The sequence below is a fragment of the Pterocles gutturalis genome, unplaced genomic scaffold, assembly GCF_000699245.1.
Source record: "Pterocles gutturalis isolate BGI_N339 unplaced genomic scaffold, ASM69924v1 scaffold5634, whole genome shotgun sequence".
NCBI lineage: Eukaryota > Metazoa > Chordata > Aves > Pterocliformes > Pteroclidae > Pterocles > Pterocles gutturalis.
In genome coordinates this window covers 13,645-35,659 of record NW_010128011.1, presented here as the reverse complement: position 1 = coordinate 35,659, position 22,015 = coordinate 13,645, and the positions used below count along the sequence as shown (strand labels likewise).

General features: G+C 46.5%; 1 protein-coding gene across 1 annotated transcript in view; it reads left to right on the top strand.

The window, feature by feature from the left end:
* Positions 1-803: 803 nt before the first annotated feature.
* The window catches only part of EDC4 (enhancer of mRNA decapping 4), a 34,168-nt gene continuing 12,956 nt past the window's right edge, over positions 804-22,015 (top strand). Inside the window, exons 1-18 of the mRNA XM_010079463.1 lie at positions 804-942; positions 1,789-1,945; positions 2,997-3,108; positions 4,336-4,435; positions 5,996-6,185; positions 7,243-7,390; positions 7,939-8,043; positions 8,909-9,018; positions 9,582-9,665; positions 10,207-10,302; positions 11,336-11,438; positions 11,907-12,087; positions 14,549-14,621; positions 15,056-15,147; positions 15,741-15,937; positions 17,973-18,061; positions 18,835-18,988; positions 19,943-20,400. Coding sequence (XP_010077765.1) covers positions 804-942; positions 1,789-1,945; positions 2,997-3,108; positions 4,336-4,435; positions 5,996-6,185; positions 7,243-7,390; positions 7,939-8,043; positions 8,909-9,018; positions 9,582-9,665; positions 10,207-10,302; positions 11,336-11,438; positions 11,907-12,087; positions 14,549-14,621; positions 15,056-15,147; positions 15,741-15,937; positions 17,973-18,061; positions 18,835-18,988; positions 19,943-20,400 — 2,588 coding nt within the window. The remainder of the gene's footprint in view (positions 943-1,788; positions 1,946-2,996; positions 3,109-4,335; positions 4,436-5,995; positions 6,186-7,242; positions 7,391-7,938; positions 8,044-8,908; positions 9,019-9,581; positions 9,666-10,206; positions 10,303-11,335; positions 11,439-11,906; positions 12,088-14,548; positions 14,622-15,055; positions 15,148-15,740; positions 15,938-17,972; positions 18,062-18,834; positions 18,989-19,942; positions 20,401-22,015) is intronic.

Sequence of the window (22,015 nt, the reverse complement as noted above, 5' to 3'; positions counted from 1 at the left end):
CTAGGTTAACGTTTTGGTTTTGTTCATATCCCTACTAAACACTGAGCCTCTTCCCTTCTTTTATGCCTTCAGGACTGTGTGCAGGCAGCACCTGGGCTTGTCTGGCTCCCACTAAGACAGTGAATCCTGACCTTCAGTGTACTATTGTGCCCATCAGCCTCTGAGGAGTGTTTCCTCCTTCCCTTTCCCATGGAGTGAACGTCACTGTCCTGCTGTCCATCAAAGAGCAGAGACACGTGAGCTGTTCTGTTGCTGCAACTAGAGCAAAGACTGTGTCGTCTTTCTCTGGCAGCCTGCCTGCTTTTTCTGTGGGGAATATTTTCCTGCTTTTGGTTGCAAAGGATAAATTGCAGTCGGTGGAAGCTGCTGCAATGGGACAATCACCCACCACGTGCTACAGGAACAGGGGCCACATCTCAGTCTCATGGCAGCAAGCGCAGCACACGCGTGTCAGGTAGTTACAGGGTCCCACATTCCCTGGCCTGAAGTTGCCTCGTGCTGTGTGAGCCCCGCTGCTGTGTTCTTCGTGCAGCATGGGTGGACTGAGGTGGGCGCCCAAAGGGTCTCTGCACCACGACACTCTGTCGCCATGCAGGCTTTGTGTGGCCGTAGCATAGCTGCTGATTTTAATGGCTTTGTTCACAAGCAGGCAAGTTTTAAATATTCTGGCAAATGAATAATAGTTGCAGTTATGTCTGGAGGCAGAAGCACTCGTCCTGATACGTTAAAGCCTGTTTGGCTTTACTTTCAAAGGACGTGTCTCTGGCCCACAGTTATGTTTAGGTTTGTTACGTGTGCCCGTAATGGTGGAGCTTCTGGACCTGGGAGCAGCCATTTTGCAAGAGCTCAGCAGCCGTTGTTACCTGGCAACAGTATACGAAAGTTCAGTGAAAATTTCCAGGGAGGATTTTACTGAGACAGGAGGCTTTGACGTATTGACGTGTAAGTGCAGATGGACCGGCCTTGCTCTCTGATGGGGATCAGCAGCTATTTACCATGCTAGAGAAATAGAGAGGAGAGTCTCCTCTACCCCGTTACATCTGTCCCCTTCTAAACGCCTTCAGGAGGCCTGGGGGCCACCAGGCAACTTGTGCTGGGCCAAGTAGAGGCAGTCAGGGCGTGTGCGCTCTTCAAAGCAGAGCTGAAATGCTGGATGAATGGTTGCTTTACGCAAAACTGGAGTGCTGTAGACTTCAGCGTGAGTTGTCAACCAAGGGGCAAATCTGGGAATCCCATAGTACAGCTGCAGGGTTTCACAGCGAAGTTACTCCGACACCTGGACTCTGAGGTCAGGTCTGGCAGTCAGAGGTGAGTTTTGGGATGTAACAAAGGTATTTCCAGCCGGCCCCAACCATTGCAGCAAGCCGATGTGTTGCTGGACTTCAGAGATCTCCCTGCAGAGGAGGGTTAGAAATGACCCTTCAAGAGCCCTTTGGTCTGGCACTTGATTCAGTAAATCTGAATTACCAGTTTATTTCTGATCCAAGACTGTTTGCTTCTTGAACCTGGTAAATTCCTTGTACGTGTTCTTTGGAGTTTTTCTGATCTGCTGGGATTGTTTGTGTGAGAAAAGAGCTCTGACTTCACTCCTTTGTGTGGAGGTAAATGTCTTACATGGAAGGTCTCTTACACATCCTTTTTGGAGAAGAATACGTTCCCCAATCAATTGAGCATATTCTACCTGATAGGCCAGTCGAACCTGACAAAAACCATCTGGAGGCAGTGTATTCACGCAGTGCTATTTCTTTTAAATGGATATTGTGCACATTTGGTTGTGCTTTTTCCTAGGTTCAGTGAATGAGAACCAGAGGCCGTCCAATTCCTATAACGGAGACCTGAATGGACTGCTGGTGCCTGATCCCATCACGGCCGCGGATGGACCTGCTTTGGCTAAGCCAGTGCATCGCAGCATTTCTCTGGGAGCCCTGCAGGAGAAGCAAGTCATGTAAGTTTTGTTGAAGAAAGGGTGAGGGTGAATAGAAAACAGTTACAAGTGAGTGCTGGTGAGCCTGGACAAGTGTGCAGGGTATCTGACAGGAGTTTTACTCTGGGTTCACGTGGCGGTTGTGAGTCCATGCTGTTGGTCAGAGCTTTTGTAGCTTTTGTGATCGTTGATGCTCAGGCACTGAGGAATATCGGCAGAGCTGTTTAGAGAGAAGGGCAGCAGGACTGCTTGCATGTTGGATGTTGCAAGTCAGGATGGAGGTGAATTAGCAGGGCTCTGGGTGAAACTTTGCATTCTCATGTAGACCTACAGCTGGACTCTTTCAGGGACCCAAGTTACCTGAGAGGTAATTTATACCAGTTTGCGGTACTGTAGACCTTGTGCTTGTCTAAGTATTTCTCTCCGCACAACTTAAAACAGGACAAATGACCCTGAGATAGATTTCTACCCAGCTCTCTGCTGAGTTGTGCCTATACATCAGTGTGTCTGTGCTTTTACTGCTTATATGCACAAGAACATATGCATATGGAATACTTTGGGTTTGTTGTGGGAGTGACCATACAAATCCACGACTGCAAATCCACAGCAGCCTAATTAGTGTAATGCTTGGCTTCATGTGCTGACTCTTAACCTCAGAGCTCCTGTAAATAGCTTTTGTTTGGGTTCTCTGGTCATAGTTTTGAGAGAGGATGCCGTGAGAACCACGAGCAGTGTGCAGTGTTGTTGATGAGGTTCAGCTGCTCGGCTCTGCGCCTTCCAGTGTTGGGTAGTAGTCAAGGCTGCTTTAACCAAATGTAGGTCTGTGCTCAAGTCAAACAGACTGGAGGATTTTCAGCTGAACAAAGCAGGTACTTGGCTCTTCCAGATCTGTGGCACACGGGGAGACTCTTAACTGAAAGTAGTTTCTGTCTTCACTTGTTCTTTTCAAACCTAGACGCACAGGTACTCCTTCCACATTGCTGTTAAAATGATGAATATCAGATATCTGATGTCACTTCTCTTCCTGGGGAGTCCTGTCTGATTTTTTTTTTCCTTTTGTTTTTCTTAAAAGCTGCCTTTCTGGTGATGACAGCTCCACTTGCATAGTGATGTCAGCAAAAGATGTGGAGATAGTGGCCAGCAGTGATTCCAGCATCACCAGTAAGGCCAGAGGGAGTAACAAGGTAAGGAGCAAGAGAAGGCATGGTTGTGTCTCTTAGTCACATCAGCTCATGCTTGAATATTTTAAACAGAAATTACTGTCTTCTTTCCTGTGTTATAGGAGCTTGTAATTAGGTAGAAGTTTGACAAAGAGCTTAATAAGGGTGGAAAAGTTGGAACGGTATCTTGTAGCTGATTGTTACTGCTATTCCAGAGTTTGGCCAAGTTATCCTCTAATTTTGAGGATTAAGTCTGTGATCTAAGCTGTAGGTTCCCAAGAATGTGCCCTTCCTTCACAAACAAGCTTTTCCTGCTGTTTTTTTTTTCACTGTGAGGGAGGGTTGCTCTTGATAGTTTGCTAGCCTCAGTCCTGCTGAGGGCTCCACCCAGCAGAGCAGAGCTGCAGAAGAACCAAGGTGCTGAGATTAGGACCAGCACTGCAGCAGAGTACTGAGACATGCTCGGAACAGAGGCTGATAATTAGGAGAGAGAGCCCTGGTCTTGATCCCATTGGCACTTTTCCATATTGTATCATTTTGTTCCTTGATGTGCAACGAATTAAGGGACCTCAGAGATTGTAAATTAATATTGTACTATGTTGTTATTGTTTTTCATAGGTAAAACTGAAAGATAAAAATGAAAGGGAGGATCACTGCTCTAATTTCCGTAGCATTTCTTAATTCTTTATTCACAGACACAATGCTTATAAGACCAGGACTCTCAGTTTCTTGGAGAGCAATATTGAAACAAAAAAGCAGGTACCCATGTGGCAGATGTGTTTCTATATTTCAAAAAAGTTTCCAAGAACTGGGAATCCAGACACAGTGCTAATAAAGAGGTAAAGGCTGCTTTGCTGTAGTTGCAGGGTCAAGCGTTCTGCAGTGCAACAAGTTGGATGATGTTGGATGAGGCTTTGAGCAACCTGGGCTAGCGGAAGGTGATCCTGCCCATGGCAGAGTTGGAACTGGAGGATCTTTAAGCTCCCTTCCAACCCAAACCCTTCCGTGATTCTAGATTCAGTGAGTTGCCTTCCTTCCTCCAAAGGAAGGAAATACTCATCAGTCTCCATAACTTTGAATGTTCAGGGCTCTGCTACGTGGTAATCAACGTGCAGTTCTTACCAACTGCTGCTTCTAACAGTGTCCTGTTCAGCATTGCAGATCTTCCCTGGAGGAAACCGTGTATTTGGGAAGTTTGGAAAGTACAGGAAGCAGACACTTGTCATATTTTGTTTTCTTTCTCTTGAGCAGGTGAAAATACAGCCTGTCGCTAGGTATGACTGGGAGCAGAAATACTATTATGGCAATCTGATAGCTGTTTCGAACTCTTACCTGGCTTATGCCATTAGAGGTGAGATACCTTCTTCTCTTGAATGTGATTTGTGTTTTTTTGCTCTGTGTGTCTCTAAAAGAGGCAAGGTTTGCATCCGAAGAAGGTAACTGGCAATAATCGAACGCATGTTGCAATGCCCAGGTCAGGGTGCTGTTGTGGTGAGTGTAAGTGAAGGTGGAGCTACAGGGGAGAAGAGTTGGTTGTGTAGGAGAGTTTCCACTGAGAAATAAAGCTTTGAAGATAGAAATGAAAGAAGGAGAAGGACTCGGTGGGGATGGAGGAAAAGTTGAAGGACTACATTGGCTTCACTGGACACTGAATTGATGTTCAGATTACTCTCTAATTTCTGCAAGTGAACAAGTTGCTCTGCAGCTAAGCACAGAAACAGCCCCGTGGTAATTTGAGCAGGTAAATATTTGCGATGGATTTACTTGCATAAATTTAGAGTTGAGTTTAAGGCTAAATTTAGAGGAGCCAAAGAGCAGTGCAGATGCAGTGTATTTTGCAGTAGGAAGAGTGAGGAAAAGCAGAACAACGCAGGGAAAGATTGTTTCACAACGTACGTGAAACAAATGAACACTTGGTCCCCTGCAGTGTCTCTCTCTGCTCTCATATGACCACACAATGGTGTTTGGACCTCCATCAGCTCTTCCCTTTCTACTTAGTTCTAGCACCCATCAGTTTGTCTGGCCTTTTTTGAAATCTGCTACTCTGCTTCTGTGGTTCTTTTGTAGCTGAGGTTATTTTAGAGCAACTTTAGGGTGTCTCACCCTTTTTCAAGTATTCGACCTCGGGTGCAGTAGCACTGGACAGCTGAGTGTTCTGCTAGGGCTGGCTTGGGCATCAAGAAGTGGAAACAATACAGTGTCCATAAGACTGCCTGTGCTATAGTCATGTTTGCCTGAAATGGGGAAGTTGGAAACTTTGCTGGGTATGTGCATACTCTACGGCATGTTCTTGTCAGTCACACAAGCCAAAAAGCAGTGCTCTTTGCCAGGTCACTGTTTATGCTTTTTCAGTACCCCTTACAGAAGATGTATTTGAGCTACCTGCCTCTCAGTGACTGCTTTGCTCCAGTTACTGAAAATAAAATTACAATTAAAATTCACTGTCACTGGAAGTCAGTCTTGGAGGTTTGGTACCTTTGTCCTGAGCGCGGGATAAAGATTTAGGCATTACATTTAGTGAAGGCGTCTTTCATGAGAGTGATCCTGGGAATCAGGAGAAGTGAACTTCTGTTGACTTTTTAAGTGGAGCAACTTAGAATTTGGGGTGCTCAAGAAATTGTAGAAGATACGGGGAACCAAGCTACCCCTTATGAGGCAGGCAGCGTACTTCTTGATGCTGCCATTCCAGTCATCCGGACCAAAGCTGAAAAGTGCAGTGACTGTTTCCCCCCCACCCTGGCTCTTGAAAGGGCTTGTTAACCTGGTGTCTATTGATGTGGGGTTTCAGTGTGCTGCCAGTGACAGCTGATGGCAGGATGGGTGCTGGAAATGCTGATGGCTGGAAACAAAGGCAGTCCTGTGGGGAAACCACACAGATAAATGGTGACTTCTCCCTCTGTCTTTTCTGCAGCTGCCAGTAACGGCTCCGCTATGGTGCGGGTGTTGAGCGTCAGCACTGCTGAGCGGACTTTGCTGAAAGGATTCACAGGCGGCGTGGCAGATCTGGCTTTTGCTCATCTCAACTCCAACCAGCTGGCGTGCCTGGATGAGGCTGGCAACCTTTTTGTCTGGCGCCTGGCTATGGATAAAGAAAAAATCCAGTATCTTGTCAAAATGCACCTCATAACAGTCTTTGTGTGATGGTTTGATATGAATGCAGCCTCAAAATTGCAACTTGTTTCGTAGCCTTTTCAGAATAGCAGCTCGCAAGGGGAAGGTCAATAGTTCTGCCCCTTCCAGAGTATCAAAACAATCTACCTGTGCCTGTATTCAGGACAATCATTATGTGAAATTGCACGTAACTTGAAATTCTAAGAATGACACCTCAGTGCTCCTTCTGGTCCAGGGAAAAGAAATCAGTGAGAAGTGTCAGTCTGGGCTGGCCTTGGGCATGGACAGTGTCACCTTGACCATGTCACAGAGCTTTTTACTCACATTTGTCTGGTTCTAGCTCTTATCCTCAGTTATTTTTCTGGGGAAGAGGATGTAATGCTTCCTTCCTGCTCACTATCTTCCTTACAAACCTGTCATCCCTCTTCTTTTGGTGGTCCTGAAATCTGTTTTCAGTGTTTGATTCGTTGCCCTAAATCTTTTCCTTAATTGTTAGGAGTGCTCAGTGCTTTTGGGAAGCACATCAGTCTGTGGGATGTATTGTCTTAGGTTGTGGCTTCTTAATTTTACTCGTATACCATAATTTCAAAAACAACTGGAGCAAAGGTGGTTGGAGTTGTTAAAGATCTGGTTTGTTTGGGTGGACCAGAGCAGTCAGCCTGGGGCGGTGCAGGAGCTCTTCTGTCTTTCTGTGGCCGTGTTGTTGCAGTGCTAGCTGAAATAATTGAATCTGTCTGCCAGCAGTGATGTGGATTGCATGTTCAGATGTGGCTTTGTGCTTCTGTTGTGCTTATCCTGACCCTGCTGCAGCCTGCAAGAGAAAATTAGGAGAATCTATCAACTTTTGTAAGCTTGACCTCTTCTGCCAGTGAAGAAATGCGAGCTTGCCACCTTTCTCAGCAGGATCCTTTTATCTGATTTATTTTTGAGTCTCAATGACCCAAAAGATCTTGAGGTTTAGTAGTATTTGCCAGAGGAGCAAGCCTGAATAGGATATTGCTGAGTGTCAGTAGCACTGCCAGAATGTTTCTTAACCGTGGTGACCAGAGAAGAGATCTTGGTTCACATCAAGCGACCTGACAATACCCCGTTGAACACCTCTCGAAGAATCATCTGGTGCCCTTTCATCCCAGATGATAATGAGGAGAGCGGTGAAGAGGGAAGCCAGACGTTGGCATTGTTGCATGAAGACAGGGTAAGGAACCCTTGCTTTGGAAACATTGTCCCTTGTTACCGTTAGACAGAGAGAATCTGATGAAGAAGAGAGCCGATAGGGTTCGAGCTGTAATGGCTCCTGTCTAGTCTGTGCTGGGGATCCTCCCCTAAGAGGAGATGTGGGGATTCCTCTCTTTCAAGGAGAGGTCACGCTGATCTTTCTCTGGGCCTCAGGAGGAAGGAAAGTGGTAAGTTCTGCTCACCGTCAACTAGTGAGGCCACTAGAAACAATGTGGAGGGCCAGAGGCATCGCTCATCTGCTCAGCTGAACCAGTTCCTGGGGAAGAGGGCTTGGTGGGCAGCAGCTGCAGCTGCCAAGAGCAGTGTCCTGTGCTTGTGCATGGCTGCGGACCAGAAAAGCATCTAAAGGTCAAACTGGGTGGAAATGGGAAGGTTTATGTCATGTCCTTGCTGTTGGGCTAGTATGCAAGGATGTAAGATAGGAACAGAAAAACCTCTGCACTGGGTCAGACCAGTAGTTGTAGAAATAAACCCACATGCCCCCATGTTTGTTTGTTTGTTTTCCAGGCGGAGGTGTGGGATTTGGACATTATCCGAACAAACAACAGCTCATGGCCGGTGGAAGTGCCTAGCATCAAAGAAGGCTTCATCGTTGTGAAAGGCCACAGCACGGTATAAACCTGTTTTGTTTGCTTTGCTGCCTTCACATAGGTGATCCCTACAGATCACATAGGTTCTCTTTGAGTTATAGTGTCTCAGGAGCTGCAGTTCTTACTGTAAAAAAAAAAAAAAAAAGAGTTTCTTACCTTTCCACACCATCATCCACAGCCTTCTGGCTATGTACACACATTATTGGTAAGTAACCTTTGTTTAAAGGGCTGAGGAGAATTTGTGGTTATTTGCTTTGAAAATGGCTCTTGAAAAAACTCACCTGTGTTTCCAAGGGCCTGTTTGATAGCCAGGGCTGTATTTCAGCTATTTGGCTGTATCTCAACACTGCTTACTGCTGGATGAGAGGGGGAAAATTAAGTCCGATGTCATCTTTTTTCTATGATTTCCCCAATTGTTATAGTTATATCTATGAGTACAGTGGAACAAGACTCCAGCTGAGTGTCAGGTAGGTGATATTTTGAATATAAGAGAAACAGCTGGGAAAAGTCCAATTTCACTTCTTGAACAGGATGATGACAAAGCAGCTGCACTGCTTAAATGAAACGATTATGATTGTGAAACTATTATGATTTTGAAAAGCCAGGAGATCCCGAAACAGAATGAGTTCTGCTCATCATGTAACAGTGGGAACAGCAGTGGCACAATCCATTGCTGTCTGGAAGAGGTGATTGTTAATTATAATGACAATAAAAAAGTCCTGTCAGTTCTTCCATGAAGGGTTAAGTTGCCTGGTGACACGCCTGTCAGAAATCACTCTGACCTCCTGTACTGTTAGTCAAACTCCTGTTTGAAGAGAATACTCTTTCTTCCTATAAAATAAAGCTATAAAATGACTTTTCTGTGTCTCTTCTCCCCCTCTGTTTAGTGCCTGAGCGAGGGAGCGCTTTCTCCGGATGGAACTGTGTTGGCCACAGCAAGCCATGATGGTTTTGTCAAATTCTGGCAGATCTATATTGAGGGACAAGACGAGCCAAGGTAACTGGAGGGTTACACAATGAAGGACCTCAGAACAGAGAGCACTATTTTCTCTGGGAGAATTTCCATGTTACAGAACCACCTGTAATGGTAATTCTCAGGATATTATAAATAGGTGTAAAGTAATTTGTTGCTGAAGAGTTGTGTCACTAAATAACATACAAGATTTGGGGAACTTATGGAAAAAGCAAAGAGCTGTGTCTGGAGGCAGGAGCTCCGTGCTTGGCACAGGCCGTAGTCCAGCTCTTTTGCGCTGTCCCTGGAAATGCAGAAAGCTCCTCTGAGCTGTTTCTCTCAACGTTGACTTCTTTTATATGTTGTGCTCTTGACACCAAACCAAATAGCAACACTTTTTTTGTTGTTTTTGTTTTTTGTTTTGTTACAATCTATGACTGCATGGGCTGTGATCTCCTTATTTTATGTAAGCTTGTAAACAGCTACAGGCTGGTAATGCTTGGTGGCTGCAGACTTAATGCTGTCTTTGGACAAGGGGTAATGTGTTCAGTGCCCCCCTTTTGTCTTCCTCCCTGCACACTCAGATGGTTTCTCTGATTCTTTCCCAGGTGTCTCCACGAGTGGAAACCCCACGATGGTAGGCCTCTTTCCTGCCTGCTCTTTTGTGACAACCATAAAAAACAAGACCCAGAGTAAGTCCCCCCAGTCCTGTAATTGGAGTATCAAAGTTTAGTAATGTTTTCTAACTCTGCCTTTGGAGGGTTCCTTGTAGCTGCATTGTACTTGTAAAAATTGAGCTTTGTGGCTGAAGCAAGTCCAGTCCTCTTTGGAGTCAGTTTTCTAGTGGTGGAGAAATAAATAAGGCTCTGGAGCACAGCCTCGAGTGACCTTAATTCTAGTGTCAATTAATTAAAGCAATGAAAATTCTGAATTGATGAGTCCTTTTGGGTTTGTGGTATGGTCAGTTTTAACTGGCCTGTTATCCTGCAAATTTCTAATACAGTTGATTAAAAATAGGTTTTTTATTCTTCTTTCTTCAGTCAGTTGTGGCCTTTAAGGTTCTTGAGAGCTACAGTGGTTTTTGATCTGCCTCGGAAGCAGACGTTTTCTGGAAAGTTTGAGGCAATTGGGCAAAATCATCTATGGGCAGCTTGTGAGGAGCTTTTCTGTGAAACGTCCTTATGGGAAGAAGTAGATCTTACTGAAGAGAACTTAATTCTGTTGTGCCTGCAGGGTTCCCTTCTGGAGATTTCTCATCACAGGAGCAGATCAGAATAGAGAACTGAAGATGTGGTGCACGGTGTCTTGGACCTGTCTGCAGACTGTCCGGTAGGTGACCCCTGAAGGGTCAGATTTACTTTGAGCCAGTGGACAGAGCTCTCAAGTTCCAGATATATTTACTTTGCAAAGGTGATCCTTGATCTCTGATGGAGTCTACACTAGCCCCAGTTAGAGCCTTCTCCTTTGCCAGCCTGACCTGTTTGTTGAAAGCTCTCAGGGCTGTGACACTGTCAGATCAAGCTTTGGCAAGGCAGAGGTGGTTGATCCTTTTATACAGTCTCCTTGGTTTTAGCAAAACCTGTTGTCTTCACTTCGTCTGTAGAGCCTAGATATACTGCAGCATGACGAGAAGCATTCCAAATTGCACTCCTTGAGAGCTTGCTTCTGTAAAAATAGTAAATATTCAATAACCAGTCTAGGATCTTTTCCTCTTATTGTTTTTTCTGCTATAAATAATGAGAGGTTGCTATGTTGACAGAGCTTAAGCAGTTATACAGGGTTTGTTTGCTGAGCCATGTAAGTCCAGCAGTACAAATTCCACTTTAGTCCATCCCTTCACTCAACTTGTTAAGTTACTGGGTTTTACTTCTCTGCAGGTTGATTGACGCCTCTCTGATCCCATGCACATGTAAGGCCACTTCTGAATTGCCCTCTTAGAATGAGAGGAGTGTCATACAGCTGAGTGCTACTTTTTCCACCTCGTACTGCAGAATGTCCAAAACCTAGAGAGGGGTTCTTTTGGTTTGGTGGATTTTTGGTTTTAAATCTGTAGCAGTGGCTCTTGTCCTCCTATGAATGTGGAACGTGTTAAGTAATGACAAACTGTCATCTTTCCTTCAAATGTTCAGAATCTACATCTAGATCCTATTCTGTGATCTCCCTGTTGGTTTCCTAGCTGAAGTCAGCGCTGATTTCTACTGTGGTGTTTTTGTTCTAGTGGGTGGTTGTACTGTAATATGGCTACAAACTCCTTTAAAATGTTTTAGGGTTTTTTAATTAGTGCAGTTTCATAGCAGTCATTCTGGTTGTGCTGATCTACCTTGCTTTGTGCACCCCTTACACCCCTTGTTTGTGCATCTAGCTTTTCTCCTGACATCTTCAGCTCCATGAGTATCCTTCCTAGCCTGAAAGTCTGCCTGGACCTCTCTGCTGAATATCTGATACTGAGTGATGTGCAGAGAAAAGTAAGTGGTTCATTTTATGGCTGGCTGTGTGGGCAACAGTGACAGAAGGAGAAGTGGCCTCTGTGTGGCTGGTTCTGCTGCTGAGGTCTAGGATTCGCAGGTTAATAGCTAAAAATGCAGAAATTGGCCTCAGCTATTTCACTATAAGATGACAGGTGGTAACAATTCAGCTGATTAATCCTGAGGAGCCTTAAGGGTTGTTTCTCAGCCTAAAGTAAAGCTCCCATTTGGAGACCCCTGTGTCTGGCGCAGTGGAATGGAGTTCCTGGTCAACACTGACTCAGACAGGAGCGTGCTTATTGTGGTTCCCTTGAGTGTTCTGTTTCAAATCTAGAAGGCCCAGGCTTTATTCCACATGTTATTCCCGTTGCTCCAAACCTAGTTCAGGTGCTGGGCTTTGTAGTCCTCAAACACTGACACATCGTCTGCTCTGAAAGCCCGGTAACCTACTGTTTCTGTTTCTTCCAGGTCTTGTATGTGATGGAGCTGATGCAGAACCAAGAGGAAGGCAAAGCTTACTTCAGCTCCATCTCCGAGTTCCTCCTTACCCACCCAGTCTTGAGCTTTGGCATCCAGGCGGTGAGCCGCTGCCGGCTGAGGCACACCGAAGTGCTCCCAGCAGAAGAGGAAAATGACAACTTGAGTGTAGGTAGGTGACGAAGAGAATTTGGCTGCTGTGAGTTCACTGTTTCTTTCCTGGCTGGTTCTGGCTTTCTCATGAGAGACTGGCTCTCTTCTTCTCTTAGTCTGTATGAAATGTACCCTGTGTGGCTAGGGTACTTCAGGGAGGTGTGGCGGAGTTGGTTACAAGGGACAGGGAGGGACAGGGAACTGCTAGAGAGAGTCCAGCGCAGAGCCACAAAGATGATGAAGGGAATGGAGCATCTCCCTTATAAGGAAAGGCTGAGGGAGCTGGGTCTCTTTAGCCTGGAAAAGAGGAGACTGAGGGGTGACCTAATCAATGTTTATAAATACGTGAAGGGTGAGTGTCACGAGGATGGAGCCAGGCTCTTCTCTGTGACATCCAGTGATAGGACAAGGGGCAATGGGTGCAGCTGGAACATAGGAGGTTCCACTTGAATATGAGGAAAAACTTCTTCCCGGTGAGGGTGACAGAGCACTGGAACAGGCTGCCCAGAGAGGGTGTGGAGTCTCCTTCTCTGGAGACATTCAAAGCCCGCCTGGATGCGTTCCTGTGTGATCTGATCTAGGTGTCCTGCTCCGGCAGGGGGATTGGACTGGATGATCTTTCGAGGTCCCTTCCAATCTCTAACATTCTGTGATTCTGTGTGACCTCGGGAAGTCTCTGGTCCAACCTGCTGCTTGAAGTAGGACTACGGCTGGTGGTGGATCAGGTCACCCATGGCTTTATCTAGTGTGTTTAAGGTCCCCAAACATGACACTTCTGGCTCTGCTCTCAGGGCTGCACCCCTTCCTAAAGAAAAAGTATTCCTGATATCCAGCCGAAACCTCCCAGCCCAGGTTGTAGCTGTTGCCCCTTACCATGCAGAAGCTCCGCTGTGGTGTTTCTGTTATTAAAAAAAAAACATTCTAGAGTTGTGTGGGCTGAAGCGAGTGCAAGTGATGCTTTGGTTAGTTGCTCGGTATCTGAGCCGTGATGCTTTTGTGATGGCAGAGCTTCCCTGGCCTCAGGAGAAGGCAGGGGACAACTGCCTCTGTCAGCGCAGGGCTGAGCCTCTCCCTCCCACGCTGTTGGATGCAGGCTCATAGGAGCAAAAGGGTTCCTGGCAGAACTGGCAAGATGTGTTTCTGTGACTGCTTGTCCGAGTAAACTCTCTAATTAAACATCAGAGCTACAAGCACGCGGTCTGAGAAACCAGTGGGTTGTTTCTAAATCATACTGACTGAGCTGTGGCAGATGTGAGGACAGTACACAGTCTGAGTTGAAGGAAAAGGTGAGATTCTTCTCCATCATATCTGGCAGGCATATTGCCAAGCCACAAAGCGTCTTGCAACAGAAATGAACAAGCAACTCTCTTTTGGAGGAGAAAAACATCAGATGTCTTCTTCTGGCTGTTTCTACAATGAATCCTGTGGAGAACTGTCCACTGTAAACATTCATTGACTGCTTCAACTGTTGGTTTGCTTCTGCTCTCCTACCTTCTGTTAGTAAAATTTGGAAGGATGCTTTAAATAACACCAACATATTTCCTGTTAGAAAGATTTCTGGACTATCAGTACAGCTGTATGATGTGCTTCCCTGTGTCGCCTCTTGCACATAATTACAGCTAATTCATGTTATCGATAGTGGTGGCATTGCTCTGAAGTGCAGAAGCAAAAATGACAGCTATGTGTAGCAAGTCAGGAACAGACTGGCACTGAAGCTTTGGGTCCCTGATTGGTACTCACATAATTAGGACAATTTGCATAGGCATGCCTAATACATTTTTTATGGGGAGTTAGATTTATCTTTTCTACTCAGCCTCCTTAGCTTTGTTAGCAGTGAGACTGATCCAGGTGTTGAATGGATGTTGTCAGTGCTGGCTGATGGGAGGTGATTGCAGAGCTCTTTGTAACTGCAGTTATTTACAGCCAGGAAGGATGGTTAAGCCCTGCTTTGAACTTCTGTGTGATATAAGCTGGTGTGTCCCTCTTAAAATATATCTAACCAGTCACTTCAACAGCCAGAACAAAGCACTGGCTGTTGCAGACCTCAGCTTCTTCCTCTTTACCTAATGAGGTGTCTTTTTTTTCCCTCTTCCTTGAGGCTTATTTGGCTGCATTAGAGCAAATTTGATTGCTCTCGCATTGAAAAGTAAAGGGAGCATAGGATACACTTTCCCATAACAGTGTGAATCAACCTGGAGAGGTGATACAGCTGTATCAGGGTGCCCAGGGCAGTGGTGGAGTCACCATCCCTGGAGGGGTTCAAGAAACGTGTCGATGTGGTGCTTTGGGACATGGGTTAGTGGGTTGGGTGGTGTTGGGTTGATGGTTGGACTTGATGAGCCTTGAGGTCTTTTTCAACCTTGGTGATTCTGTGATTCTATGCTGGTTCTCTGCTGCTGGTTCATCCGCTGTGATACTTTTCTAGTACTTCCGTTGCAGTTTCCACGTAACTTCATGTTTTATTTTTGTCTCATTTCCAGAAGGTGGTCAGGGAGCCGGGGCAGTTGAATCAGCAGCAGGCGTGCTGATAAAACTCTTCTGCGTGCACACCAAGTGAGTATGTGTAGCAGCTACCGTGGGCAGCTGTCTGTGATCATCCTAATCCTGCACTGACCATAGAAATTTAACTTAGCAATTCCTTTTCCTCATAACAAAAACTGCTTTGACGCCTAGAAACTTCTAGCTGCTGTGTGTTCCGTGTGGCCATACCAGAAAGAAGCCCTGCATGGTGCTGTAGCACGCTAGTAGTATTTTTGTCACCGTGAGTATGCAGTGATTTAAAAGTTGTGCTCGTGTGTAGGTGCTGGGAAACATCTCTGGGTGACACAGCTGAATGAGGATCAGCTTCCACTTCTTCTGTCACAGGCACAAAACACTAAAGTGTATTCCAAGGGAATCAGTTCCATGAAGAAGAATCTTCTAAGCATTAGACTTTTCTGGGTGATTCATAAACCAATCAGAGATGCCTGTTTGTTTTTCTTTTTCAGGGCTCTACAGGATGTGCAGATTAGATTCCAGCCTCTTCATAGTCCTGACATGAGTGCATCCATGCCTTCCCATGGCTCTCATGAAGAATTTGGTGAGAATTTGTGTTCAGTTGATCTTCAGTTGTTGCTGAGCCTTTGAAGGTTGTTGGTGGGGGGACAGCAGGAGGGCAGCTTCGGGTGTGTCTTTGTAAGAGGGCGGTGTCATTGTGTAAAGGATTCTGAACACGGACTAGCTGTGAAGCAGACCGCTTGATGAGAGCCCAGTGTGAGTATGGAACATGGGGACATGTTAGGCTAGGAGTGCTGATGCTTTGTGCGTGCTTGAGTTTACCCTGCTAGGTGATTGTGCGCTTGTGCCAGAAACTTGACGTTTGTCTCTTGTCAGGCAGAAGAGGTTATGACATCAGAGCTTTGGGAGTAGAGGGGACTGGGCTGTGTGTAGGGTGCTCTCACAGTTCATTCACCGTCCTGGGACGTGGCTGTTATAACATCTGCTGTTTAGCCTACAAAGAGTAAGCCTGACAGAGGGTTTGCCTTGCCCTTAGCTTTGGTTAGGATTTTGCAGGGTTTTTGCTTGTTGGGATCCAGAATGGCAGGCAATGGTATAAGTTCAAACTTTGTGGAATTAAAGCTTTAACTTTTGGGGGAAGTTCCTGTAAATTGATTTGTATTTATCCCTTGGAAGCCTTTCCAGACCACATGGCTGATCTAAGCACAGAAGGGCTGGGATCTGAAAAAGGATCGGTGCACGGCTCTCAGCCAGACCTGCGGCGTATTGCTGATCTGCCTGTACCAGCAGACTTCCTCTCGCTCTCAAATGATGCCAAACCGAAGCTGATGACTCCAGATGCGTTCATGACACCAAGTACATCTCTTCAACAGGTAACCAGAAGAGAGTACTGTTATTGGTGGTACAAGGGATGGGTTTGGATTTTGATACGTTGGGGAACTTTTTCTAGGCAGTAATGGCTCCAATAGGCTGAACTAACTGATGCAGAGCACCCGGGAAATTCTGTGCCTCTAACCAAACTGCCTAAAGCCTTGTTGGCACATCTAAAGTGCTAAGCTGGCCTAAGCTTGTGTTGTGAGTGCTGTGTTTAGCTACAAAACTGATGATGTAGCTGTGTTGTGTAGAAATACGGGTTTTGCTAAATATCTAAGCTAGGAGACTGGTTTACACGCATTGTTTGGGGTTGTAATATAACTATAATGGAAGAAAATATGCCATCTCTGCATATCCTGTCTGATGGGCTCCTGTGGGAACACGTGGCTGAAATGACCAGGTCGGTAGATGGGATTGCGACATCATCTACATGAGATCTGCAAACTGGTCATCACGTAGCTCAGTGGGTTCTTCTGAATCTAACACAGCAGGCCTCAACTTCTGGAGAAGACAAGGCTTCTGGGATTGCTCCGGGGTTTTTTGGTATTGTGAAGCATGTGACGCATTCCTCAGGGTTTCGTGATAACCTGCAAAGGACTGCCACGTGTCTTGGTGAAGAGCCATAAGCAAGCATTTACTCCTCAGTGGAGCTCTGGTGGAGCACTCAGGAAACACAGGATTCTTCTTGATGCTCTGTCACATGTGCGTGCCCAGCAGTGCTGTGTGTCCTGCCGGGTGTTTCTAGAGGCTGTCTGGCACTGGCGGTGTGCATCTGTCTCAGGCAGTGCAGTTTCTGCTGCCCCTCAACAACAAGGAGAAGCACAGGAGCTCACTGTTCCTTGGCCACTCTGCATCAAAGTGTCCTGTTAGTTTGTCTTAAACTCGCTCAGATATTCTTGCTTTATAACCTGCTTCCATGCCTCTGTACTGAATTTGTGACTCCGTAGTTTTCTCCATGTGCTTTTAGAATGGGACTAGACATAAATTAAAAAGTATTTTTTAGAGGGCATCCTTTAAAAAGTGGTCTGCAATGTGATTGCAAGGTGTGAATTCCACAGGTGGGCAGTGCATGGAAATGTGCAGAAATGGAGTTTGTGCTGAGTTGGCTGATGAGAGAGAGCCACCCCAGCGACAGCTCGGGGAACAAAGGATAAATTAAACTCCTCCTGAAGGTTTTGCTGTTGCTAGCAAAGCTGCTGAGTGCAGAAGCTAATTTCTGCCTGAGGGTGGGTAGCTTTGCCAGTGCAAAGACATCCCAACGGAGCAGAGAGAAGTTGTTGATGGGGTGATGGTTGCACGTACTGTTTGCTGCAAGGAGCAGCTTACTCTTCAGTTTAAACAGTGTAACTGTTCAGTCTAAACCTGGCTTTTCACTGCTACCTGTTTCATGACAGGCTCTTTCCTGCTGGCACCAGCACCCCGCAGCACTAGTGCGGACACAGCCTTGAGTTTAGCTCGGTCTCTGCTCTCTGCTGTAAGCCCTGTCAAGCCTACAAAGCTGGCCTAGGCCAGCTTTCCCCGCTGAGTGTTTGTGTGCTATGTTGGTGTTCTCTGCAGGTGTTTCTTGGCAGCCAGAAGCAGCAGTGGGGGCCAGCATATCCCGCTGTGCTCTTCACTAGCAGCTGGATGAGCAATGCCTCTTGTGCATTGGAGCATTCTACTGCCGCAGATCAGCAGTGCAGGACCTAAAGCCCGTACAGACTCTGGCCTCGCTAGTGGCAACAGACCTTGACAAGAGCACTCTAGCTCAAAGAACAAAACGGGGATCTGGTGCGGAGCCCTGCAGAATGCCACTTTATTTTGGCAGAGCAATTGCTCAATAAAAACACTCACGGTTCATGTGATGAGCGTGTATCGGGGCTTCCCCTTGACTAGCGCCTGAGCATCCTAGTAGGACAACTTGACCTATTTTTTTTTTTCTATTTTCTCTTTGCCAAAAACCCTTTAGGAGTTCTTCTTGAGCCAGCATTCTCAGGTTAAGCTCTGCTGTTGGACCCTTCTGTCACATCCTGACCGCTGTGTATTTTCTTACAGATTGCTGTGTCTCCAGGCAGCAGTGTCAGTTCCCTCACTGCAGTCACAGCCATGAGCAGCACTTCTGTCACGGATGCCTCTATGCCCAGGTAAATAGATCATGTATTAAATAATACATCTGCAGCTGAACTGATACAGTCCTTCTGGGTGGAGTGGAGCTGTAGTGTATCTTGCAGGAGAGGAGATTGTAACCAGAGTTAGAAACTGGCCCGAGTCCCAGAGTCCCTATATGGGCAACTGTTTGCATCTCTAATGCCGCTTGGAGCATGCCTGTTGTCATCCAAAGGGCCAACAATAGTGTTTTGTTTGTGCCTCACAGGGATTCTCTTATTGCATCTCAGTTTTGTTGCTTTACATGCTTCTCCCAAAGGGCTGCCGTTGTTTACAGGTAAGAGAACACTGCAGCCACCAAGGGCAGGAAGATAATTGGGACTGTTAGGAAAATCTCACTAGCGTCGCGGTGGGTTGGGCTCTGTAACAGGCAAGAACTTCACTTCTGGGGGCTGGGAAAAGGACAGAGACCTATCCCATAGTGTCCTGTTTCTCCCTAAACTCTCTGCAGTGTGCACTGGTCCCTTCTCTCATTCCCTCAAATTGTAAGAGACTGCAACGCCCCCTCTTTTTTTTTGTTTCCACCTGGTATCTCTTTGGATTGGGCTGTATGGGGACTAGGAGATGCAGGTGCTAGGTGACAGTGTGTCTGACCATGGTGGAAAGAGCAAGGGCTTGGGGAACACTAGAAAAGTTTGGGTTGGACTCCTCCATTGACCTGTGGATCCCGTCTCCTCGCCTCGAGTGTTTGGTGCAGATCTGTATCATCAGATTGGGCTGCTTGATTTGTTTGTGTCTCTGTTTTCTGCAGGCCATCAGAAGACTTGACTGTGAGCCCCAAGATGCAGCTGGACACCAGCCTCACGCTGAGCAGCAGCAGCAGCAGTCTCCAGACCAGCCCTAGGAGCCATTCAGTTCTTATCCCAGGCCTCCCTGACAAGCTAACACCAAAGGCACCTGTTCCAGTAAGGCTCCAAATGCTGCTCCCTTCCTTCTCCTCAGAGGCCAAGGGACCTCTCCCTATGGGCCTGTGCAAGCTGAAATGAGACCGACCTGGATATTAACAGGGCCAGCCTCAGCCCTTTGGAACACACAGCTGCTGGCGCAGATCTGCAGCCAGCTTTACCTGTGTTAATGGGACTTGACCTCATGTAAAACGGCACGTCTCTGAAAACCAGAGGCAGCCCTGGCTTGCGCTGTCACTGTCGTGTTGGACCAAATCAGCCTTTGTGTTAGGAGACAGTGCTACCTGGGGAGGTTTCTTCCTCCTTGCTAGTCTTTTGAGTCTGAAACAATCATCTCCTATTCCTGAATTTTTCTGTCCAGGTGTGATGTAAAACAGATTATGGCCAAAGCTTGACATTGAAATTGTGTCCAGGAGATACTCAATGTTAAAACTTTTTCTCTCAAAAAGAAGGGATCCTGGAGCAGAGCAGGGAGGTAGAACTGGTGTGACATTTTCTTTTGAAAGTGTGTTCAAACTAGCATGGGCTTAAGCGTTTTTGTTAGCCCAGCTGTGAGAGTCAGTAAAATCTTGGGTCTAATCCTGTATTCCCTTACGTGCAAGTCAAGTTTCCCTGTGATTAGGGACAGTGATGGTTGGAGGCCAGTTATGTGCTGGAGGATCAGTGAATGCTTCTATGCTTAGTTGATAGATGTGGAAAAAAGTGCTGCTGTTGCACTGCAAAGTCAGAGGGGTGCTGGAGCAGAGCAGGTAGCATGCAGTCTCATTACAAGTCTTGGGGCTCTTCTCCATCTGCTGAGCAGAGCAAGAGCGCAGGGATCACAGGAGGAAAGGATACAGCTGGCTGTTTCCAGAGGTGGTTGGTGTAAGGTGCTAGGGGTTCTTGGGGTGTCTCCACAATACCCTGATGGCTCTTGTTTGATTTATTTATTTATTTATTTATTTTTAAATTCAGGTCACACCAGGAAACTCCTCTCTAGCACTGGAGCTGCAAGAGGTGGAACCCTTGGTGGTGCCTCAGGCTTCTCCCACCCGTGAGCGCTCTCCGGATGTCATTTCATCTGCTTCCACAGCCATGTCCCAAGATATCCCAGAGATTGCTTCTGAGACCTTGCAGCGCAGCTTTGTGGCGGTCGGGCTCCCTGCAGAGGTGCTGGAGCCCAGCCATCACGCAGACAGTATGGCATCCGCTGCCTCAGCCTTGCATTTGCTGTCTCCGAGGAACCGGCACAATTCAGAGCATAGCCACCACTCTTTGGACATGCCTCCGGTGGAGGTGGACAGACTGAATGCTCCATCGTTATTGGAGACTGCTTTAACTCAGGAAAATGCATCTGCTGACAGTGTTGTGAGTCAGCCGTGGCCAGCGGCTCCTGACATAACCAGAGAAACTAGGAACAGCATGGCAGACAGGTAATCACTTGGGTTTGTCTTGCTTAGGGCAATTTCTTTGCACTTGACAAATTCCTAGCTTGGTGAAAAGCTCTTATGTTGGGTTTAAACCAGAGCAGTTCTCCATCCCTCCTTTTTCTTAAAGGATCTGATGATTCACCCTTCCTGCATGCCCAGTCTGTGTGTGCTGTGTCCTGTGTCCTGAACTTCCTAGGCCAGTTCTAACAATTTGTGCCGTCTCGTAACCCTTGCAGCTTAAAAGGATCTCTGTTATGAAGGTGAAAAGTGCACTTTATTGGCCTTCCTGTTCACCTGGGAACGGAGACTTGTGATGGGCTATTTTTTTTTTTTGCATTCTGGAAATAAAACCAGTACAAGCTAAATTCTTCCCCAGGTGAAGCATTCCTGTATGCTCTTATTGAAAGGAATCAATTAGCATGTCATTGACAGGCTTGATTATAAGCGAATTGTATATCTGTCTTATAGGGCTGGCTCTGTGCAGCTAGCGTTGTAAGTACCTTGTCATTCATTTCCCGAGTTTTCATGTCTCTGCGGAGCAGGCGTGCAGAATGGGGCAACATCATACGCCTGCTTACCAGGAGCGAGCTATCACACTGGAAGCAGTGCTGGGATTCACCACTGGGTTCATGTCCCTGTTTTTCAGTGAGATGGGAAGAGCAAGGTGCTTCTGGCATCTCCAGAGCCTGTCTAGGCCAGGGCTGCGCACACCGTGAGGGTCTGCAAACACTTTCCTTTTCCGGAGGACTAGCAGGCTGGGAGTGTCTGTGCTGTCCCTCCCACTGTCCAGGTCTGTCCCCTGCCATCCGAACTGCAGGAGAAGGGCCTCACCTTGTGCCTCCTCACCAGAGGAGGCTGCTTCAGGAAAGGGTCTTGATTCTGATGGCTCTGGGGAGGGCACTGAGACTGTGTCTACGCAGTGGTTTTGCTTTTGCTCAGAATTTGAAGTTGATAAAATACTTCTATATGAGTTTGCAGCTGCCCTCAATCCCACTCTGTCTTTGAATTCTTCAGGAGCTCTCGTATCAGAGTGTCAGATCAGATATCTCTGGACCTGAGATACTCCACTTGCGCATCAATATAATTTTTTTCTTGACATTCCAGCTCAAGCCAAACCATCAGCCTGCATGAAAGTAACAGGTGCTCACTTCTGTTTCAAGATCTTCCTGGGCACTGAATTCAAAGAGACTTAGGAGCATGTGTGACTTGCTTTCAGAACCTTTATGAAACTCAGACTGGATTTACTGTTGCAATTCTATTCTGTCTGGCAGAGCTAACCCATCAAATTAGCACACTTTCCTCTGCATACTCCTCAGACACTTGGGAGAACTGAGAAGCACTGATTTTTTGCCCCAGTGGTCAGTGTTACTTCTGGAAAAAACAAACCCAAGATGGTGCTATTCACTGAAGTGAATACTGGCTGTACTGCCAGTTTTTCTTAGTGGCTTACCTCTCTTGCATGGATGTCTGTTGGGAGATTATGTTCTTGGTTAGTGCCTGAAGCATAGCTGAGCTGCTCCTCCTTTCTTAGGGCCTCCAGGAAAACACATGGAAAAGTTTGAGTGTTTAGGACCTCAAAGCAACACTTGCTGCTCTCTGGATCTGTGCAGATAGGTGT